Here is a 24,565-nt window from a genome sequence, read left to right as displayed (position 1 = left end):
ATGCAGCAATCAAATATACTTTTCTTTAAAATATATTTATATATATTTATTTATTTTATATATATATATATATTCTAAACTTTCTCTCCCATCCCCACCCAACCCCCAAATGTTCTGTAGTATTAATGTTCTGTAAAGACTCTTCCACAGTGCATACTGATGAAACCAACCCTCATTTGATACCTGCAAAATAACACAGTACAGAAAAGAAATATATACAGAACAATTGGGGACACATTAACAGTGAGGCCACTATTGAATTGCTGAAGTGGACATTTACTGCTCCATTTCAAATACACTGGTGAAACCGAGATCTAATTGCTTGGGTCACAGATAATTTATGAGGATGGGCATCAACTACTGGACTGAAGCTACCCTTGTTCACATTCTGGTAGCCTTCTCCATTGATGTGATCTAGTGCAGACTGAGGTGGTCCCGACACTGAGGCTCTAGGACCCAGAGCCGAACTACCAGAACTACTGCTGTCCTCTGCATGCTTCTCTGCAGGCAAAGAGAGCTCTATTTTTGATAAATCTGCTAAGCTAGTGTTCTCCAGCTGGGGTTTTCCACTTTCACCCGTATTAAGGTCAGTTGTGCTCGTGCGTAAACGTTCTCGTGCAAGCCAGTCTGAAATTGAGAGGTCCTGTGCTGGACATTTGGGCTTCAGCCGGTTCACTGCTGAAGAGTCTTCCTCCCTGTTTGGATTTTTCTCTTGTACTTTCCATGCATTCAAAACACTGATTTCAGCAAAATCTCTCTGGCCTCCTAATGTATGCCTTCGCCTGATGTTCTTTCTCTTGGCAGTCTCTGCAGAGTTTGATTTCTGACTGCCCACCCCAAACATATCATCTGCAGAGGCCTTGAGCCTTAGTTTGAGCCTGTCAGTAATCTTCAGTCTCCACGTAGGTTCCTGCTTTTCGGGCTCACTTCTGGGCGAGGTTGCTAAGCTGCTGGTTGACTTTCCTTTCTTCATGTCAAACATTTTGGTCACTGATGACAGTTCCTTCTCACCCTTGGCATATCCACAGCCTTCACTGTCAGTCTTGTGTCTGGCTGACTTTTTCCTAGAAAGTGTATCACATTCAATCAGTTTGTGTGAACTGAACAGTCTGCGGCTGTCCAACTTTGGTGTCAAGCTTCCTTCGGTGCAACTTACTTCGCTTTCTTCAGAGTTCCTCCGGCTGCCTTTCACCATGCCTGGCATTTTCCCCCTGAACAGCCTCTCCACAGCTGAACTGGTGGCAAAAACAGAGAAGTCACTCTCGCTGTCCGTTTCCACGGGGTGACCTTCACTAATCAGTTCACTTCTCTCATCATCAGCCTCCTCTCCTTTGCTCTCCATCACTGACTGCATCTCAGAGATCAGCATAGTGGAATCCAGGCCAGTTAGGTAGGTAGTTGATGAGACTGTTGAGTAGTCTGAAGTGATGGAGCTGGCATCCGCTCTCAAGACCTCACTGCATTTACTTTCAGAGTAGGCCAGTTTCTTACCGGTGAATCTCTGCAGAGAGCCCTGGGCAGAACTGCTGAGCCTAGTACCTAAGTCTGAGGCTGTGTCTTCCATTGGAGTAGAGGCCTGCAAGACTGGCAGTTTTGTGCAATCTTTAGGTGTACTCAGCCGAAAGCTGAGATTTGGAGATCTCATAGATTTTTGGTGGTAAACTGATGAGGGATCATCTGATAGTGCCCTCTCTTTCCTTGGCAACACGTTTTCCTCTTTGCTTGGTGCAGAAGATTTTCTAACACTGTTCTCTTTTAGAACTGCTGCTGTCTGCTTTCTCCCACCCGCCTTCTTCTCTACCTCATCTCTAGGCGCATCCTCTTTAGCTGAGCCACCGTGACAGTGTTCCGCAGGCTCCTTCTTGAGAAAGACATTATCAAACTCATCTTCAGAGCTGCTAGGATGCGGTTTCTCTTTTGTTTTTTTCCGCTTGCGACTAGCTGATACAAAGATGGAGGACTTAAGCAGTTCCCTGCTATATTGATCCTTTCCAGTTCCCCAAGAACCCTGGATGAGAGACACAATTAAAAAAAAAAAGGCAGTAACAATGAGAAGACAGAAAATAAAACCATGCTTTAACACTCAGCGGTGTATAATATTTTAAGCCAGAATCTTCTGACAAAGTATATTTGTCTGTGTGATGCAGTGGTTAGAGTGTTGGACTAAGAGCTAGGAAAACCAGGTTCAAATCACCACTCTGCCGTGGAAGTCTGCTGGGTGATCTTGGACCAGTCACCACACACACACAGCTTAACATATCTACCGCACAGGTTTGTTGTGAGGATAAAATGTAAGAGAGGAGAACAATGTAAACCACTTTGGGTCCCTATATAGGGGAGCAATGTGGGGGTAGAAATAAAACAAACAAATCAATAAATATGGACTACTAGCCATTAGAAATATCAATGAGGCTGCCATCAGCACTGAACCACTCTGCTCCTTGATAAATACAGAACTATCAAATTAACAAAACAACCTGGATTAGTTTTTCCCCATGTTCCTGGAATAAACTGCCCAAACCAGATGAATACGAGGCTAAGTCCCAGAAGAAAGAGAGTTGTCTAGCACAATATAAATATGAATTTTATAAATAAGAATGATACTCTCCAATGAGAGCTATAGGCTGGTATAATTGGGAAAACTTTGCTGAGACTTTATTTCTCACTATGCCTATGTGAAGAGGACTGCTATGATGGAGTCATCTGGGAACTTTTTGCCAGATAAAAGGGGACCATCAAAATGTATTTTTAAAGTCAGGAAGGTCAGGCATCCAATACCCAAACAACCACACTTTCTTCATTCCTAATTCTTGACTGTAATAACCAAATATGTTTGTGTGAATCCACATAACCATCATTAATTTTTTTTCTGTAGCTCTGCATATCACAACTCTTCCTACAATAGAATTACTCTGAATGGCTATTGCAGTACTATTTTCCTTTGCAACACAGACATTGGCTCCTTTTATGGACTTCACCTTTGGGAAGACTAATATAACTGAAGTACAAGGAAGGCAACTATTTGTCTACTGCCCCTTATTTGAACACAATGAAATATCACATTTCAAAGGAAAATGAAGACAATGATTATAATGCTAGAACCTCTAATATATACAAACCATGCAATCTGCTAAGATGAATGCAAAACTCAGAATTATTATTTCCCCCTATTTCTCACACCTGTCTTATGCCCTTCCCTCAAGGAACTCAAAGTAGCATACCATTTTATTGTCACACCCACCAGGATAGGTTAGTCTGAAAGATAACAGGTTGGATCCAGACTCAATTTCTGCTGATTCCTCCCTCCTCATGCAGACTCTCCCCCCCATGGGTCGCTACCTCAGGGTCCCCCATCCCCCCAGAGCAGCATTTTGTGGAGATCAGCAAGCTGCAGCAGGAGAGGCTGGAAAGCCACATTCTGCTGTTTGAGAGTTTAAGTCTAGCTCCAACCCACCGACTTGACTCAGGAAAGTTCAACAGATGAACCCAGATCTCTCCAATCTAAGTCCAGTGTCATCTACTACACTGGCTTGCCAATGATACTGCTGATACTAGACTCCACCCCAAAATGTCCTCTAAAGTCCTACATGACCATGGGTCAGTCTGTTGCTGATGCCCTCCCATTTCGCAGCAAACTACAGCTTGCCTGGGAATCTGAACTGACATCCATGATCATACCATGACTTGCAATTTCAGTTGCCAGGCAAACAGTGAGTTGTGCAAAATCATAGGGATGGATCCTACCCCTATAATTCCCTCCACAGAGCAAAGATTGAAGCCTCCCTCCAAGTTAAGTGGCTCTTCCCCATAATCTCCAAGGGATCCCACAGAAATAGGACCTTTCCATGCTAATAACTCCAGTGGGGTAGCCATGCTGGTCTCTTGCAGAAAAAAATAAATAAGAGCCTCAAAGCATCTTGAAGACTAACAACATTTTATTCCAGATTCTTTTATGGACCAGAGCCCACTTCTTCAGATGCTGTAAGTGGATTCTCACTCTGCAGACATTTTATGAAGGAGGATGAGAGAGAGAGAAACAGCACGGTCAAGGGACTGTGGATTTAAGGTATCATCCATTCTGGATGAAGTTGCATTCCCCTTGAAGGAACAGGCCTGTAGTTTGGGGGTGCTCTCAGACCCAGTCCTAGTGCTGGATAAGCAGATGGCAGCTGTGGCCAGGAATATCTTTTATCAGATTCGACTGATTAGCAAGCTGCAGCCTTTCCTGGGCAGAAAAGATGTGGCCACTGTGGTAAATGCCCTGGCTGTACTTGGATCAGATTCCTGCAGTGTATTCTACACAGGGCTGCCCTTGAAAAGTGTTCCGTAACTTCAGTTGGTGCAGAATGATACAGCCAGGATGTTGACTGGAGTGGGTCACAGGGACTACATCACTTCAGTGTTGACCATCTGCACTGGCTCCCAATTTATTTCCAGGCACAATTCAAGACTCTAGTGCTGACATTTAAAGCCCTAGACTGTTATGCACCAATGTACACAACACACTGCTTACTCCCTTATGAACTTACCCAACTACTGTGGTCACCTTCAGAGGACCAGCTCTGTGTGCCCTCACCTTCTAAAATTAGTTGGGTGGAAACTTGGGAGAGGGTCTTCTCAGTAGCAGCACAAAAACTCTGGAACTCTCTCACCAGGGAGATATGCCTGTCTCCTTCTGTTGCCATCTCTCCCCAAAGGGTGAAGACTTCTTTGTTTTGCTTGGCACTCCCTCAGTGATCCCTTTTTCCTCCCAAATGCTTTTTCATTTGTAATTATGTTACAGATGAAAAGGGTCACAAGGGTCACAGCAGCAAGGGCTGCCTCATTTCCGAGATACAGTTGCCTGCATGCAATGAATGAGCTGAGGGTATGTCAAGGCTCCTGTTTTCTAACCAAGAAGCTGAACCACCTTCCAAACCCCCTCCCCCAACATGCAAAATTACAAATGGCAAGCCTAAAGAAATGCCACACGGCCTTCACGCACAATCAACCAGAGCCAGTGACAAACCCAAACGCGATGGATTACCTTAGATTTGGTAGAGTCACTAGTAGTTGAATCTGTTGAAAAAAATCAAAATGCAACACTTTAGTCAACACTGTTCAAAGTCTGCTTTTTGCTCTAGACAACGCTGGACATAATGAAAGAAGACAAGCACTGAACAAAATGTGAGAGCAAACTGGTTAAAAAAAAGTTTAAAATAATCAGAACAAAGTGGATAGTAAGAGCTCACAAAGATGTGCAAGCTGCACCACAGAAAGCCACCGCCATGAAAGGATGCTGTGAGTTGTAGGCAGAATCAGCTCAATGACAGAAATGGCAAAAGAGCCCTGGTTCTTCTAAACAAAACAGAACAGAAAGACTAATTTTTATTCAATGTCCTAAGTACACAGCCCTGCAAAACCGCAGCTGAGAGACCTGTTCAGGATTGTACTCAGTACACTCCTGCAAATGCAATGCACCAATTTCTGTAGAAGAGCCTTTGGCTATATTCTGAAACAATCCATCCCACCCCCACCCCAGGTTCTTATCATAAGTCACATTTGTATTCTGTCAAGCATGTTTGGGTAGAGGGTAAGGAGTGATATTTTGACATCGGGGGGTTATTTTCTGACGCCCCAGTTTCACATTCAGGTGCTCATCTGAGCTCCATGTTTAGGAAATTTTAATTTGTCCCTAGCTAGATTTCCACAGCTATCAGTTTTGTGCTTAGTCTTAAAAAAAACAAAAACACAAAGAAGCGCTATTATGAAATGAAAATGGACACCATAATTTTACTCTCGGCAAAAACAAAAAAGTCATACGGTTATAAGGGGGTAACGGAGGGGCTAATGCAGCACCCAGATGGTTTACTTTGCCATTCTCCAACTCTCAGGGGGTCCCCCCCACCTCAGAATTAATGAGCTGAGCCCCCATGCCCTGCCCCTTTTGACACATGGCTAATGACTAGAAAGACTGGCGGACCATACCATGCTATTTCTCCTCAGGGTCTGCTTCAGAAATAATAAGAAACAGCAGAAACACTTTTAAAAAGTAGCACTGATCTGTTCAAAATACTCTTCAAAAGAAAAAAAAATTACAGCACAGATCAATTAATCCTTTGTGCATTTACAAGAAACGGGGGTTTCTGCAGACAAGGCAGCTACAGTGTGGGCAACAGTCCTCCTTCTTCCTACAGTTCCAGCTGTCCATCAGTGACATCACAGAGTCCACTAGTGACATCACCGTGTGATAGACTCCTCCCACTTCTCCTGTTTCAACATCAGGATAGAGGGACTGTTTCAATAAACTGCTGAAAAAAAGAGTCTTCTACGAACTAAAACACAAACTAGAAACAGAGGGATAACATCTGTGATAAACAACATGCTTGGTTAGTGAACAGTACAGTGGCAGTGTGGGGGAAAGTCGCCAAGAAAGTTTGCAACAGCAGTACTTAGCTGAATAATAAAGCTAGTCATTATTAAATAGAAACAAGTCAAGTTTTAGTAAGCATACCCTATTACAATATACTTGGGGGGAAATGTTGGTTATCTGTCAAGCAAAGTTAACTTTAAAATTTTCATTCGACTTCCTAAATTTGAAAATCAGCATCATTTGAATAATGGGTGGAAGGTTCAGACTTTCAGCCATCCCAGCAAGCATTCACACAACTACAGGTTATCTCATCCACCTCATTGTAAGAATTATATGGAGCGATCCCCATGGTTAATGACAAAGTTGTGAGCATGCTTAGTTCTTCTCACTGTTTATGAACTGCCCTTCCCTTAAACCAAGAAAGCATTCCAACCTATGTCACATGCAACATGCCTTACTGTGTTGTCTTAAAACAAAAACACCTATGATCAGTTTGAGAAGGATAAAAATAATCAAGTTATTAGCAAAGAAAGGAAATAGAAGAAGATTAAAACAAATCAGTAGAAGAGAATTTTCTAGCCTACAGACTGTCCAGGCAAAAGTTACCTGATACGTCTCCAGGAGATACTCCCGTCCTTCCAATGTTGGTGAGTAAATGATCTATGTTTGGCACTGGCTGAGATTCTACAGTGTTTTCCTCCTGAACTGCTGTCTACAGTTAATAAACAAAGATCTCTTCATCATCGTTTCATAGTTAATGGGTTCATTATGACTTAAAAGTATTTAGAAAGCTGTTAACTATTCACCCCAAAACACTGTTTCCTCAGGAACTCTTATATACACAAATAAAATGGGAAATATGGGGGGGTGGAGCTCATTTTAGAGGAGAAAGCTGACAAATTAATTGCATACTGCTCATTTTCATGACTGTTTGGCGTAAAGATCAAGTATATTGCTTATGAAGGAAGAGTAAGTAACATATGGGGAAATATGTGCACATTTTAGAGATAGCAGGGGCCTAAAACTAAGAGGGAGTGAAAAGGACCAGTACTTACAAGAGGTTCTTCATCGTCTTCTGCGAAAAACCAGTCATGCTACAATTGAAAATAAAAGAAGTGAAAAAAAACCCACCAAAGTCACAAAAATGTGGACATTGCGGAAATAAAGGAAAAGAAGGAGCGAGCTGAGCAAAGGAGAAGAAACAGAATCGAAGCTGATCTAGCTAGAGGAAGCAGGTCTGCCAGCATTATGCGCTTTGGGAAGGCGAAATGGATTCACTTACTTTTTGGATAAGCGTTTCTACGATTTTGTATTGATCAGGCATATGGGTAACCATGTGCGTCATGTTATCTTCGGATGTTCTCACAAGAGTTGGACCAAATACGATTGCCAGGTTCCTTGGTTCCATCTGACAATACAAGGAAAGCAGGTGTGATTTACCCCTTTGTAGGAAGGATGAAGACTTACATATTTGCTTTCTTTTTAAAAATGAAACCAAAGAAAACCCCTCTCATCACTGAGAACCAGATTTTGTAAAGCCTTTTCAGATATTCACTCCCTAGACCAATATATCAAAGCAACAGCAAAGCTGGCCTTGTATAACAGAGAGTTAGACTAGGACCTGGGACAGCTGGGTTCAAATCCCTTGGGCTAGTCATGCTCTGTCATCCTAACCTACTTCACAGTGTTGTTGTTGTGAGACTTAAAGGAGGAGGAGAGATCTATGAGCTTCTAGGAGGAAAGGTGGGATAGAAATGCGATAGAAATGTGATGGACAGAAAGATAACCCTCCTGACACTAACATGTACATGAAGCTGCATGAAGCAGAGTCACACTGTTGTTCTTGTTTCTCAGATCCTTGAGGGTCATGCTGCCTAAAGCAGACATGTCACAGGTGACTCAACCTGGAACCTCGTACACGCAAAGGATGTACTCTGCCACTCTGATATACCTTTAGCACCCTTCTCCCATCCCAAAGGGGAAAAGCTCCACACTACTTCACAACAGGAATTAAGGTTGCAACTTCATGACTTTTCTAGACAATGGAGAGAGTGGCAATTGTGCAATATAACGTGCTCCAACAATGAGCTATGGCAACTCTTATGTGCTTCGCACATTTCTTCTGCAACAGGTTTTAACCTTATGGCTCTCCACTCAACAGACGGTGAGTTTTCCAGCCACCACACAATGCAGCAGCTACTCTAGCAAGGACTTTGGTTACTGAATCTTTGCCAGACCCAGAAGCCCTACATACAGTTTCAGCTAGAGAGAAAAAGTACACTGTAAAAGCACAGATGCTCTGGGGCTCTGCTTTATATATGCCTGAGTACCACACAGCTATCATGGCTCCAAAATGGCCACCAGCCCCAAAATGAACATAAACCCTTGGATTCATAATTGACTTGACCTTGTTCTTCTCTGAATTTTCTGCTACAGTCTTTAGATGTGCAGACAGAAATTTGAGTGTTTCATAATGGTGTTCCGGTAAATCACAGATCTGAAACACATGATTTTGAGCACAGAGTTTAACAACCATGCTGATCATCAAAATGTTGCATCAGATAAGGTACATATGCAGAATCAGCATACCAGCCTTTTTAGTGTTTTCAGTCGTTCCACAGGATCTTCTTTTCTGTTTGCATCTATGAAATCTGCATATTTGTCTGACAAAAAGAAAAACTATTTTATTGCAAGCTACTATATACAGCCTACCCAATTTCCTTCCTTTAGCCTGAGAGGTGTAACACAGAGACTCCCATTTGCACACAGAGATAAGTGATCTGAGGAATGGTCCCACAGCATGGTCTGAAGGCACATGATGTATTAACATTGCTAAGCCAAGCCAGTCTGAGATTTCTCAGAACCTCGATGGAAGACCATGGGGGACTCCTGTGTATACCCACCCTGAGTTACAATAAAAGTAAGGTGGGATATAAATTAAAGACCAAATTGAAAAAACACAATCAAGTCTGCATGAGCCTTGGCATCCTTGTCTACTGTCTAATCCAAAGAAACATGTCTGTGTCCAAAAACATGTCTGAACTAACTCCGTAAGAGGGTACAAGGAATATGTCCATGGTAAATGGAGATTTTTTGGGGGTGGGGGGGACTTTTTATTTTCATATCAAACAAAATAAACATATAAAACATACCAATAGAGATTTTAACTGTAAGATTTTATTATTATTGGTTTAATATGCTTTTTATAATTTTTGCTTGTTACAATTTTGTTGTGATTGCTTTAAGATTTTGGGAAAGTGATCTGTGAAGGTTTCCAAGAAATATATAGGCAAACATCATGTAAAAAATTAACACTGTTCTCATTTGAGATGTCTGTACATCGACACATTCTCTAGCTCAACAGTTGCTGTTTGTCATTAAAAAAACCTGTGCTTGTTGCTGTCCCTGACAGCAGCTCAGTACATAGGCATTAGAAAAGATGGAGCCTTTTCTGGCATGGAGCTAAGTGATGGGAAAAGCTTTGCCTGCCTACCTAATGTGTGTCAGGCTGATGTTAAAGACATGAGCAGGGACAGGTGGTGTCCTCTGTAAGAGCAACACTTTAAAACACATGGCCACTCAACTCATAACTCCCAGTTCTTCATCAGCCTGCCCTCCTGTCAAACCAAACACAGCCACCAGTAATGTGAGGTAGCCCACCATGGACTCAATGCATCTCCCTATATGTTATGGTGGCCAAGGACTACCAAAACTGGGGGACAGTCAAACACTGACAGGCTGCAGCAAGGGGATAGTAAGCTTCAATTGACCTGTTGGGTCACATGCAGTACAAGCCAGTTTTAAGCCCAAGAAAGGCGGGATGTGATTCAGCAAGAGCAGCTTGAGGAACCTGAGAGACACAAAAATGAATGGGAATTGGAGCTTAACAACTAAGCTCATGCAGTAAAACCAAGTGGGAGGGAGGAAAACACTCATCAACCAAGCACAAAATGTAGAAAACCTGTTATTCTTATCTAAGCCATCACCAACAATGTACAATATTGGGTGGCTGGGTTTTTTAATGGTTTAAAAGAGAGAGAGAGAGAAAATTACCATTAGTGAAGAGTGGCTCCGGAAGCTTCCTAAAGAATGATTTCAGTAAACTACTTATGACATTCAAGTCTCGCCATTTCTAAGAATTGAGAGGAGAGAAAATTCTTGTTAGTCTACTCACAACCACAGCAGCTTGAGATAGCAGCATTATTTCCAGGAACCCTGTAAATACCTGTATACTCAAGACCTCTTTCTTCAACAAGCTTGCAGCATACATCAACAATAAGAGGAATATACTGTAGGGGAAAATCCAAAGACAGATAGTGACTTTGCAATATATGCCTTACATCTTGTGAACACAGGAAGAATTTTCAAAGTAAAATTGTTGTTGTTGTTGTACAACTGGTACCTTATTGCTTTGAGCCGGAGGACAGTCATCCAGTCTGACTCCAAAGGTCCCAGCTACAGATGGCTTCTTCTCAAAAGTTTTTCTCATAATATTGGGAATGTTTTTTCTCCATGTACCTTTGTCTTTTGGTGGGCTCGTCTCGTCTTTTTCTTAAGGGAAGAAAAGCAAAAAGGGAGATGAGATTTTTTTTAAAAAAATGGCTGAGACAGACTGAATGTGATTGAATGGTTAACTGAATGAGGTACTCCCCACAAAAATTGGGGAAGGCACAACATAGGTAGTTGAAGCACCACAACCTCAACAGCTACTATCAATACACCCACACCTCTGAAACAAGAATACATTTCTTTGGTATTAGAGTCAATGTAAGCAATGGTGCTATATACATAGCTCATCATATGCTGCTCCACAGATCTAGCAAACATGCCAAATGCAAAGTGTCTGTAATCAGAACTGGAGAAGTTGGGGTCTAAGTTGTCTGTACAGGTCTGTTACCTTTTACTGCTGATGCTTGATGTTCACATATGATGTGTCAAAAATCTAACAAACTCAGCTCATTTTCTCTTGATTAAACCACACCATCTATTCATTTGAAATTTAAAACATGCAGTATTTTAAATGTATTTGCATCTGCACAGTTGGTGGTTTTCATCATCACACAGTAGCAGGCTGGTAGCTGCTGTTAGTGCACGCTTAAAACTTATTGATTGCTGGAGTTGATGGGAATTGCAGTTTGCTTGGCCTTCTCGTTCAGTTCAAGAAGTCAAAAATCCACAATTGCCATCAACCCCAGCAATCAATAAGTTTTGCTCGGGAAGATGACGAATGTACTTTTAAAAAGGAAGACAGTAAGGACCTACATTCTGTGTGTGAACTACCATTCCTTGTGGCAAGTTAGTCTGCTCTTCTGGAATGATTCTGAGACAAGTGCAAGCTTACCACATGTGAGAGATTATTTCTGATGACATGGCTCAGAATGAAATTTAATGGTTTTGATGAATACAATACAATGGCATTAACCAAGGTTTAAAAATGTGGACAGAGATTTTCTTGCAAAAATGGCTGCCATACCAACTTTAACATCAAGAACAACATTATGATAACCCAATACCGTTGTCCTGCATACTTGCTCAATTTGCCTGCAGCCTGCAAAACATTCCAGGCTGATGTTTAGGTCAATGCAGAAACATCTTTTGTGGAAATTTAATTTCCTTCGTGGAAAATTAATGCATAACTTCCACTGCCAGACTTCATTCACAAACTCTCAATTTAAGGTTCAATGTATTCATTTTTCTTGAACAAAGAAAAGGGCAAGGGGTTCATTAGATAAAACTAGAGAAGTCACATTGGCAACAATAAGTCTGGGCTTGCAAGAACACCTGCTGCAAAAAAATAACCAGAGTACGGTTTCTTGCAGCTGGAGAATGGCAGTTCTCTGTTCTTAGTCCCCAACCCATCCCGCAGCCTTGGCTTCCATGAATATTGTATGAATTCCAATGCTTTTCTGTTATTCCACAGCCACCAAGAGCATAAAGCTACCAAAACAAATTGCACAAAATAAAGTACAGTTTAAAAGAGTTGATTGAAACAGATGACTAAAGGAGACTGGGGAGCTAAAACACAACTCAAGTTAAACATGCAAGTCTGCAATTTTATATGTGATAAGAACAAAGTTAAGCACAGCAAAGTGATCATGTAAGAGGAGTTTGCTATTATTGCCTAGGAACAGACGAAGATGCTTGGAGGCCATGGTTCTCCCTACAACGGGCAATGAGAAGCCTGTGCGCACCCAGTGCCTTGATCCTAGTGTGATCTTGTCAACTGGCCTTCCCTGCAGCACTGGCACTGATAATACACATGGCATAGTTACCTTTAGCAACAAACTTCCTTTCAGATTCCTCCTTTGGAGAATGTGGGCTTTGGGTCTTTTGCTCAGTTTTAGCGCCAAGGAATGTCTGCTTGATGCTTAAGCTCTGACGAGGTGTTTTGGGGGATGGCTCTGTTTTGCCGCTAGAAGCACTGAGGGGGAAAAGAAACTGTATTATTCAGAAACAGAGGAACTATAATAATCAGGCCATCTGTTCTATTACATTGCACACCAGCCACTTACTTCATCATTGTGCTGTACTCTTTAATCCTTCGGCTGATTAGGTCCCTGCTGGTCACACCGGTGTTCTGCAAAAAGGAATTTAGAACTATTTTGCAAATCCTGATTCAAATAAGTCCAGCTGAATTTTATCAAGCCACATTCAGAAAGTTTAACCCTGTGATCTTAAGGAAAGTGTACTGCTACATTACTGGTTCTTATGAAGGAGTTTCTAATTTTGTTTGCTTCCTTGCTTGCATGATATGGAAATGTTCAATAGCACACTTCTGCAACATGGGGAGAAAAAGATCAAAGTAGAAACTGCTTCAACTTTAAAAGGGGGGGGACCTGTTTTTTCCAGCACTCAGAGGCAATTTTGAAAGAGTTTCTTTTTTGTTTCTATTTTACAACACAAAGGTCTACTGTTCCTTGGGTGCCTCCGTCTCAGCAGTGTGTGCACCTGTTGGACTTTGAAAACCAGAATTCCCTGCTGCTCACAATCAACACAAAACCAACAACAACCAGTGTTCCCTGTAAGCTGAGTTAGTGTGAGCTAGCTCACAGTTTTTTTAGCCTTTGGCTCACACATTTTTATCTGAGCTCAGGAAGGATGGCTCCAGAGCAAACTAATTTTATGCAGCATCCAAATCACTCGCTCACAACTTTAATGCAAGTAGCTCACAAAGTAGAATTTTTGCTCACAAGACTACACAGCTTAGAGGGAGCATTGACAACAACTATGAATCTCATTTAGAAAGCACAATTCCCATAGATCCTGTTTTGGTTTAAAGAGCAATCTCATGAAGGAGAATTGAGATTCTATTGCAAAATCTGTCCCAAGAGATCACCCTTATGTTTTACATGCTAAACAGTGAGGATGACAGTCTGTACACAACATATCACAATTACCTGGGTCTTGAATTATATTTAGCTTTAAAGAAATATTCACAACTAACACTAATGGGAGTTTTTAAATCACAGTGTATTTCTGCACATATCTACCTATCAATTTAACCACGTATGAAAATGCACTTTAGAAAACTAAAGATCTTCTTGTCATGTTCTTAAGATAAATGCTCCTCCTTGAGAACAATTCTAGTATTCCACAATACAAGGCAGCTCCAAACTAAATGAATGAAATACTGTGACTAATGTTGTAAAAGTCTCCAATTATTTAAACTCACATCTGCCCACCACTTTACTCATGGATGCATGAATTAATTTTTTTGAAGAAACACATTTCTCTCAAACTGTGTTCTACACAGAATGCACAGCTACAAAATCAAATCCAATACGCTTCTCTTATAACATTAATTTTTCCTGTCGCTTTCATTTATTTAAAATATTTTGACCTGTTTTTCAAATAGTCTAGATCTACAAAATGGCTAACAAAACCAAATTTAAAAACAACACATTAAAAGCAATGAAAATGCATACAACCACAGAACAAAGCACAGCAAATCAAATCAACAGAAAGAACCAACTGGATAAAGCAATGACTAATTCACAAAGCAACGAACAGCAATACTGGATCCTATAACTTTCTTAAAAGTTTATCATTTTAATGACACCATGATCTATCAGAGAACAGGGCAAATTATCTGGGGGAGGGGGTGCTCCATGCAGCTATATGACCTGACCTCTAACTGCTTCAATTTGTTTAATGTGTACACTGGCTATGAAGGAGGAAATTTATCTTCCTAATGATAGAGACCCAAGAGTATCAGAAGCAGTCTCAGCCTCAATAAAGGTATTATATCTCACCTTCCTGCCTTCTTGGAACTCAAAAGTTTGCCAAGAAGTCCCCCATCCAGGCATGGACAAGCCCCATACCTGATTTACTTCAGCAAGGCTGCTGCATCAGGTGCTCTTTAACCATAAGGTATATCTGAGAAGTTCATGAGTCGATTATTTAACAACAGCTTTATTGCAATTTTTCCTGAAGAATGATAATTATTCAAAGCTGAGAACAAAGCAGAGATGTTCTGGTCTGTACCACTTCAGACTACAGGTGGCAACCATTTTTTAGAATGCTCTTCCCAACATTAAAATTTTTCTGTCTGGAGTAGCCTAACCTATAAAGAAGATGGCTACACTAAACCCCCCTCCCTGAGGTAGTTGCTGGTTGTTTTATGCACCAGAGTTCTGTTAACTGTGAAAAATTCACTCTTCCACCTAGACAATGAAGCAGTACAGTCTACTGCCTTATTCACTTTAAGGTGTAGATTGGCACTGAAGAAAGCTACATTAATTGGGAATGGGGCTTCTACTGGATAACGTTTAACACAAACACACAGACACACACACTGAAACTCTGATTCCATGAAGCAGATAAATCAGAATTAATTCACTTTTAAAACTTGATGATAAAATACTTGAGCCTTCTTATGCTTAAAAACAAGGTAACACAACGAAATCTGCTAGACTTATAATTTTTTCTAGCATAGACTGAAAGTGGTTAGCTACTCCCATAGGCCCCCTCTCTCCGCTTTCTTGCACATACAGGGTATTACTGTTCTTCCGAGTGCAGTATAACTTGGGCAGGCCATTCAAGTCCAGACAAAGTCTTCCCAAGAGCCTTCTCCTGCCGGCATTCTTCCAAGGACCCCTGGGTGCAGTTGCATCAATGGAAACATCTGAAGGGTCCGGGGAAGAACAGTGGCTAGGTGAGCCTTAGCAAAGTAGGAATGGCTGCACAAATCATGTCACATTCAGAATAGCAGCACTGTACATGGAGACTGCTGGTAGAGGAGGAGAGGGTCAGACTAGGTCTCTGAAAGCCTCCTCACACTCTGCACATACAAGAGGCTAAACTAAGGTCTTAAATTTGTTGTATTCCCCCTTCAACTGTATATCAGAAGGCATTTTTCGAAGCTCCTAAAACCCAAGGCTGAAACATAAATCATCATCTATGGCTTAACAGTTTGTGTAACAAAATCCGAACAAAAGGACAGCTGAAAGAACAAGAATGACTGAAATAACAAGGAGAATATTACTCATGCTGACTAGCTAATTGCACCAAAGCATCAACTCCCCTTCAGTATGTTACCATATGAATCTGGATGAATAACTGTGCACCCTTCACTGACGTATGTAAAACACACCAGAAGCAAGAGATAAACACATAGCAAACACACAACCTCCTCATTTAAATTGCTGCTCTCTTGTATAGCCTTAATCCATGCCAACATGTCATCTCTGTCTTCTGCCTGAAACAGGTATTCGCAGTCTGAGGTGGTAAGCCGAAATACATTTTTCCTCTTTGTTTCGCTGTATGAAATGTCTATTAAGCAAGCATTGATACTGATTGGCAGTTCGTCCTCAGATGGAACCGTTTGCTCTTTTTTATCCTTGTACAAGTAGAGGGAACAGCCTTTAAGAACGACATGCATCTGTTTCCATGGCCGGATACTCCCTCCAACTCTCTGGGAAAAAAACAGGAACTAGGATTAATCTGATATTTATTAAACAACAATAACATAGATGTACATGATATGGATTAACACGAGCCAAAAATACACACACACCCCGAGAAAAGACAGTTCCCTGACTCAAGAGTTTACAGTCTAAAATTCGAAACAAAGAAACAGACAGAACAAAGAAGCAAATATTTTACAGAGGATTAATCCTGATCTCCCAGTTATTTATCACTGCAAAGTTCTCTTATGAAATAAATAGCTAGGCCTGAAATCATACACAAGATCTGTAAATTTGTGTGAAAGGATCATTTTTCCGACAGCTTCATTAACAGACTGTTGCTTAAATGCCTTCCTAGACAAACATGACAGTTCCTGAGGGAAGACAAAACAGAGAGTATTCTCACTGATACTTCCAGACCTAAACTCTTTCCTGTTAACTCACCAGGGCTGATAGCCTGGGGATCATCTGCTATGAGACCAGCCATGTGTTCTTCCTATGGAGCTGAGAAGAAACTAACATACAAAAGAAATCCCTTCCTTTTATTTATCTTCTCTGTGTTTGTACTAATTATGTCAAGGAATATAGTTTCTATAGCAGACCCTGGTAATGGCTCGGAATTTTTGAAAAGCAAACTTTATAGGCTAAAGAAATGTCCAGCCATTGTTGCTAAATGTTCAGAAACCAGGACGAGTTAAACATTCTGTATTAACATTTAGCTGTACGTTAATAAGAACACTACCTTTCCCTTGTCTGTGACTAGCTGTCGAAAATAGAGGCATCCTTCCTTGGTGACATCGCCAAAGACCTCTGAAGAAGAAGCTGTTCTGGACCCTGAGTTTTCTGAAGACGTTTGGCTGTCTGGGGCCTAAACAAAAACATCACTGTGAAACATCTTTGCAATTAAAATACCAAGGTGTGGTCTCACACACACACACACACACACACCACTGCCCTTGCCTCAGCTTTCTTTCTCTCTCTTGACAATGGAAGGTGGGCAGTCAGCTCAGGTCAGCTGCACCATAGCTAGTGGCTGCTGGACTCTGCACTGCCCTTTGCTCGGCCTATTTGTTTGGTTTTTACCCCGGTTCCTCCACACAATCAGATATAAGCTTGTGAGTTCTCCACTGTGAATTCAACTTGCACATCGTAGGGCCTGATTTGGATTGGGTCCATGGTGCACAGAAGGGGCTTATGACTCCTACACACACAAAGCGTTTTAGCAACCTGAAACAGCCCCAAGGGGACTACTATTTGCCTCATTTGGATTTTTGTGTATCCTACCAGTACATCTGAATACTTCAATGGGGAAAACAGCAGTCCCTGGGGCAGTTTGAGGTCAGCAAAACAGCTCAGAGGCATATAAGACCTCTCTCCTTGCAGTCTCCATCTGAAACAGAGAACTGAAGTCTGGGAACTGAGTTACCAGCAGAGAACTCACAAACACCTGGGAGAAGGTAAAGTACAATCAGTCACTGGAGAGTCACAAATAATCAGTCCTGGCTCTCTCTCGAGATGTACATGGCAGAACTGTCAAAGTTAGCTTTTGCTAATGCTTAGGTAGTGTTCCATACATTGCTGTGACTTAGCAAAATATCAGCATCCACAGATCACCATAAAACAACTGCATGTTTAGTACCTGCATCCTCTCTCAGTTTTATCGTAGTGATTCAAATCAACATGCAACATTGACACAGATCTACACTAATTTCCACAATTAGTACATTGCTGAATACAGAGTTACTGACCTTGATTCCCTTGAAGTTAGCTACATGCTTTAGAGACCTGTAGAGAGAAAATAGATATCATAGCCACACTTGCTGAATTCACGGTTTGATAAAAGCACATACCTATAGATGCATATACATTGTTTCATTCATGACTTACACTTTTCCTTCTCTGTAATCATCCAGTCCTTCGTCATAAGATTTAGACCTCTCATTTTTCGTTATGAGCTGGTCGTCCTGAATGTCGGTTCTCAAGCATTCTGCAAGTACATTTATTTAGAAATATTTATATTCCATCTTTTAGTCTGTTTATCTATGTTATGGACAGCCTTCCTTCCTCAAGGAGGATTATATGAAGTACAACAATGCAAACCAATAGAATAAGACATCTAATAATCAATGCAATAGGATTAGGAGTATAAATTAGAAACAATGCACAAAAGTATCAGATATGATATATCAAAACAATAGCAAAAATGGAATAAGCAGATAACATGGTAAAGAATTTTATTAAAATGTATCAAAGTGGCACCAACAGAAAAAGCAATCCAAAACTAAAACAGCAACAGTAATGAGACTCTAAAAGGATTATGACATACAACAATGCAACCCAACCATATGAGACATCTAATTAGTGATGCAATAGGATTAGGATTACAAATTAGAAACAATGTACAAAAGCAGCAGATATGATATGTCAAAACAATAAAGAAAATGGAATTACAAAAACTGAAAACTACATAATAAGAACAGGATAATAAATGGAATAAGCAGATAACATGGTAAAGAATTTTATTAAAATGTATCAAAGTGGCACCAACAGAAAAAGCAATCCAAAACTAAAACAGCAACAGTAATGAGACTCTAAAAGGATTATGACATACAACAATGCAACCCAACCATATGAGACATCTAATAAGTGATGCAATAGGATTAGGATTAGAAATTAGAAACAATGTACAAAAGCAGCAGATATGATATGTCAAAACAATAAAGAAAATGGAATTACAAAAACTGAAAACTACATAATAAGAACAGGATAATACATACAATAAGCAGATAACATGGTAAGGAATTTTATTAAAATTTATCAAAGTGGCACCATCATAAAAAGCAATCCAAAACTAAAACAGCAACAAAAGCAGCAAATCAGCATCATCTTGAGCCATCTTCAACTTATAAAGAAATAGCTCATGAAAGGCTTTCGGGGGGTGGGGGGGAACGACCCTACCTGTAGCTAGTGTCTATAAACAGACAGGCATCTAATGAGGTATACTTCTCTAGGAAGAGAGTTCCATGATCTTGAAGTCAAGGCCATTAAGGCCAGTGGGGAAAGTCCTAGTGAGCCCCAAGGATCCTCACCCCAAACAAGCAGCCCTCATCCCATGTGGGGCTGCTGCTGGCACACAATGGTTTCCATCATGTTGTACTGGGAAAGGAGGCATGTACTCAAACTCCACATGGCTTAAGCAGGCCAGCATTTCCTTTATTACGTGTGGCCCTGCCAAGCCCTATCATGGGCAGGAAAGGAGGCATGAAGCCCCACCAACAACCACGTTGTGCAAGAAAGGAGGACTGTGTACCTTAGCCAGGCCAGTGTCTGCTTCATCATGTGCGGCCCAGCTGAGCCTCATACCAGCAGGGAAGGATGTGTACAGCTCAGCCTCACGTGGCTTAGCCAGGCCACATGTGGCCCAGATAAGCCCCATGCCAAGGAGAAAAGAGGGCCTATGGCCATGCCCTGCACAGCAAAGGAGATGCTGGCTAGCCAAGCTTCTCAGGGCTGGCTCTTCCTTCCTTCCTCCCTCCTTTGAGGGCGCTGCACTTGGACACAAGCCCCCGTTTCCAAGCAATTTTTTCCTTTCCAATCCACCCTGGTTGCGAGTCATTAACGAGAAGGTCCTAGTCTGTCCAGCCACCCTGCTGCATTTCAGATGGAAGTGGTACAAAGAACAGGGTTTCCAAAAAACATTCCTAAATGTGTATCAGCTTGAAAAGCACTGACATTTCATCAGCAAATTAGTCAGTGCAATTTGAAATGTATTTATTTATTAGATTTTTAAATCACAAGATGTTTAGAAAACTTACCATGGTCATGTGACAGCTGACGTCGAATTAAAGGGACAAGAGAAGTGGGGCTAGGAGGGACAGTTGTGATGGTGGGTGCTCGTGAGGAAGATGCTGAAATAACAGCAGAGGCTGGGATGTGGGCAACCTCGTGGTCAATGCTAGGGCTAGTTGGTTCATCTGCAAGGCAGATGCAAATTAGTGCATAATGCAGCAAATTAGTAAGATTTCACATGAAGATAATGCACCAAGACTTGCCATATCAGCACATGCATAATTATGACAGGCACTGTATTCTCTGTCAGTGCAATACCAGAGATCACATTTGTGCCTAACAGTGCTGCCCTTGGCAGAGTTACACCCTTCTAAGGCCATTGACTTCAGTGGGATTACAAAGGTATAACTCTGCTTAGGATGGCACTGTGAGTTTGCATAGATATTGCAGTGGCATTCCAGGAGAGACAAAGTAAATATACAATCATTTGCCAAACTAAAAAAAAATCCCCACATGCTAATTCCAGGATATCGTCAAATTCACATTATTAATGGGACAACATAATGATTAGCAAAGTATGTCTCAAACCATTTACAGCATGGCTAGGAAAGGAGAAAAGGCTATGCTGAGTTGATAAAACAGACAGTGCTACTGTCTTCCTTCATGAAATACTTTTTTTAACAAAATAATCTACTTTTAGGTAGGAAGTTTGTCACCTGTTTAAAAAAAGCTCTGTAAACCATCTGGCCACTGTCAGATAAATGAGTCACCAATTAAAACGAAATCAGAACAAACAAAACCAATTTCTTTAAAATTAGGGGGGAGAACCCCAACATGCACATTATAATGAATGTCCAGGCAAAGCAGAAAGCACCAGTAACACAACCCATCCAGTTTTCTGTTAAAGTAAAAAAATCCATAGTTCAAAAGTTGCTACTGTTACATACCAATTATAGCTTCCATTAATTGCTGATATAAATTATCACAGTCTGTACATATCCAGCACCTTGAAGTCTCTACAGCCACAAAAGTCATCCTGCAGCATTCAAAGAATCTTTGAATTTGAAAAGTTCTGTTTTGTATTTTTGAGAAATTGCCAAGATGCATAACAGACATGCAGGATGATTAATCTAGGAGATCCTGTTCTGTGAAAAGTTAGAATTTTAAAAAGAAGAGACTTCCTCAACTGCACTTTAGCCAAACAAGACAGAACTGGAGAAATCCAGACCACAAGCATGTTACACTGTGATAATTAATATGTATGGATTGGATTCTAGGTGCTATGCATTTTAATACGTTGTGCTTCTGAAAGGCCCATTCAAATCTGAAAGCATTCACAAACAGAGGTTTATTCTTTTCTTTGAATGAACAGATCAGCACGTACTGCATTGTGTTTTGAAGCAGTAATTGATGGCTCTGTTTTAAACAGGCAAGGCCCGCAGCATCAAAGTTGGGCAATGCATACATAGACATATATATACACTTTTTAAAAAATGATCAGCATTTTTCAAGGGAAGAGACACTTTGTGATTCAGCAGTGTCTCCTTTATACTGACAGAGACTGGAAGAAGCAATTTAACGTAAATATTTGAGAAGACAGTAAAGATTTGCCAATATAGAGACAATGCCCAGCATCATATGCAAGTTTCACAGCTAAAATATTTCCCTTCAAATTTATGTTTTCCATAAATATTTAAATGTCAGACAACTTAAAGTAGTTGAATAATTTTATCAATCTGATTCTCTTGGTTATCCTTTTTCAAAAGCAACTTCTGGAAAAAATACACCATAGTCTACCATAGCAGATATTCAAAACACACATCTATATATCTAATTCCGAAGATGCCCCCTGTGTGCGGATACCTAAATCCGCGCATCGGGGGCACCTGGGGGGAGGGAGATTTTTGTGCACACTTGGGACGGTCCCCAGGTGTGCACAAAAATCTTGAAACGTGAGAAAAATATCGGGGGGATACTTAAATCCCCCCAAAACTGACAGAGCCGGCCAGGGGGGAGAGCAGCAAGGCCCGAGCGGCAAGCCGCTGTCAGCAAGCTGCCATAAGGTGGTGTATTCTTCTGTGTATTGCATTGTGCCCAGTCCATCCCCGTGTGTGTGTGGAGGAAACAGGGGAGGAACCGGCGGGATGGGGGGGAACTTACCTCCTCCTGCTGCTTCCTCCTCTGTCTCATGTGTGGAGGTCCCCCTCCGCCCCTTGTTATTCTTATTAGCCGTTTCTTGTAAAACCTTCAGTCATGTTGCATTTGCAGTTGATTTAATGCCACTGACTCTAGCCAAAGTTCAAATAGTTTATATTATATGATAATTTCAGTATGAAATATTAAATATGTTTTCTTCTGCATAATTCTTATCACAACCGAACTGTTGTGTTAAAATTATATACAAATTTTATGAGGTTATTCATGGTTTAGGCTTATAACTGATAAGATTGATAAAATAGGATAAAAATGTTAATATATTATGAGAAAATGGTAGAATGTTGAGTAGGTTGTTATAGTGGATTTTAAAGTTATTATGTCATATAATTTTCCTAAAAAATCAAGTATTTAAATCAAGGATTCTTTTATATTTGCAACAAAATGCCCTTTATACTACGTTTTGGTAATTTCACCTTTGATTCTTTTCCCTTACCCCTTTTCTTTATTCTGTATTCCCTAAAAAAGTTTAAAATAAAAATTATTTTTAAAAAACACAAAATTCAATATATATATATATATTTGTTGCATAAAAAGGCAGACATTTGAAATAAATCCACTCAAACACTACAGGTTATGGTGGTTTTTAGAATACTGTGTATTACTTTGAATAAACTCTGTAATGTTAATTTTTTTAAAAAAACCCAACAGCTTATACTGAAATGTCTTCCTAAACATGCCCTCGGCTGATCTAGCAAATAGTATTAGAAGTCAGGTCACTTTTGGAAAAAACCCACTATTTTTAAAAGAAGAAAAAGCGTACCAATGCTCACAAAATCAATGCATTTGTAATGTCAAGCAGATCAGCTGATGCAGAGAATCTTGGCTGAAAACACTACCCATTTGTTCAAAATGGACATAGGACTCCTGCAGTGAATTTCACTGTGGCCAATCTGTAAGGAAGTGTGAGGGATGGAAATAGAGGGAAGACTGCCATAACTGAAATTGGGGTACGTTTGGAAAAACTGAAAAGTACCTTCAAAATCTCCCAGTAATAATAATAATGATAGGTTTATATATATATTCCACAATGTTATTACGTAATCCAACAAAATCACACTAAATTTTCTTCTCCACTACTCTTTAACATTCATTTTGTTTTGGTGCTCAAGTGCTATTCCAGTGAGCTGCATCAGGCAAAACAGCAAGAGAATATTTCAAAGAGACTGTGTGGGTGTCAAATCTTCTACTACAGAAAGGCATAAATACCAGACTATGAATAATGGGTGAATGAGGAAAGTCTCATTCCCCTGTCCTTGTATCCCTGTTCATTCATAGCTCAGCCAAGCATTAAACTAACAGCAGGCATTAAATGCCAACATAAGCCTCTTCCTAGGTGTATTTTAGACTTCATCATTACAGCCAGGGTCCAGAGAACTGTGTAAGCCATTCCACTCACCTAAAGAACCTTTGATCTTGCTCTGCCTTCAGAGTAGACCTGAGATAGGTGCCTCAGCAACTGGAACACGACAAAGGAATCAAGGGTTCCTGCCTCCCAAAAAGTTAAAGTTTACAAGCCTCTGGGTGCTCCCCTTAAATAGCCCTATGGATCCCAGGTTACATTACTGTTTTGTACAATTAGGCATTACTACAACTCCAGGGAGCCCCCAAGGCTCATTCAGAGGTCAACTAAGAAGGAGCACATGGGGCTCCAGACCAGTATGGTTCTGATGCACATAAGGGACTTGATTCCCAGTAGAAAGGTGGGCAGGCAGGGATAAGAGGTGTTCTAAATTCACGACAGAACAGACAAATAATTTGAACTGGGCATTTAAATCTGCTGCTGGTATCCTGAGTGACCCTCACCAAATAACCTCTATGACTCCTCCTTTGCAACTTCTACAAGTACTATGATCATGAGCTTAATCTCAGAAGTTATCAGGACTGTGTGCATAGCATCCAGAAAAATGCTGCACTTCAGGTTGTTTCCTTAAATGCTACCATATCCTATCAGAAGGAAGGAAGGAAGGAAGGAAGGAAGGAAGGAAGGAAGGAAAGCTTCTGTAACTCTTCCTGTTTTCTTTTATCTAATGACTACTCGTTTTGTTTTATATTCTTCTGATGGCTGGGCAGTGCATTTTATGAGGGAACTTATATTTTCATTATTTGATTTTAATTACACCTAGTATAAGTTGTCTACACCTGGAAGATATATGGCTGTGAGTAGGATTATGTGGTGGACGCACTAATGTTAGATGTCCAGGGCAATGTTGCATAGATACAGTGTCCCCTTGTTTGTTTATATAAACATGTGTAATAAACTAAACAGTGGAACTGGAATGAAGCAGAATGGGGGATGCCAAGT

At 40.7% G+C, this 24,565-nt stretch overlaps 1 protein-coding gene across 1 annotated transcript in view; it reads right to left on the bottom strand.

Annotated features, from left to right (window-relative positions):
• Window positions 1-234: 234 nt before the first annotated feature.
• Window positions 235-24,565, bottom strand: part of ARHGAP21 (Rho GTPase activating protein 21) — a 163,338-nt gene continuing 139,007 nt past the window's right edge. Inside the window, 17 exon segments of the mRNA XM_015414289.1 lie at window positions 235-2,008; window positions 5,027-5,058; window positions 6,959-7,064; window positions 7,408-7,446; window positions 7,635-7,760; window positions 8,760-8,849; window positions 8,942-9,015; window positions 10,406-10,497; window positions 10,499-10,641; window positions 10,755-10,903; window positions 12,625-12,773; window positions 12,865-12,929; window positions 15,981-16,265; window positions 17,000-17,125; window positions 18,006-18,042; window positions 18,145-18,244; window positions 20,073-20,231. Coding sequence (XP_015269775.1) covers window positions 290-2,008; window positions 5,027-5,058; window positions 6,959-7,064; window positions 7,408-7,446; window positions 7,635-7,760; window positions 8,760-8,849; window positions 8,942-9,015; window positions 10,406-10,497; window positions 10,499-10,641; window positions 10,755-10,903; window positions 12,625-12,773; window positions 12,865-12,929; window positions 15,981-16,265; window positions 17,000-17,125; window positions 18,006-18,042; window positions 18,145-18,244; window positions 20,073-20,231 — 3,491 coding nt within the window. The 3' untranslated portion in view covers window positions 235-289.

This window comes from Gekko japonicus, unplaced genomic scaffold (assembly GCF_001447785.1).
Source record: "Gekko japonicus isolate JY-2015 unplaced genomic scaffold, Gekko_japonicus_V1.1 scaffold80, whole genome shotgun sequence".
NCBI lineage: Eukaryota > Metazoa > Chordata > Lepidosauria > Squamata > Gekkonidae > Gekko > Gekko japonicus.
The sequence above is the reverse complement of the archived record's forward strand: the minus strand, read 5'-3'. Positions and strand labels throughout refer to the sequence as shown.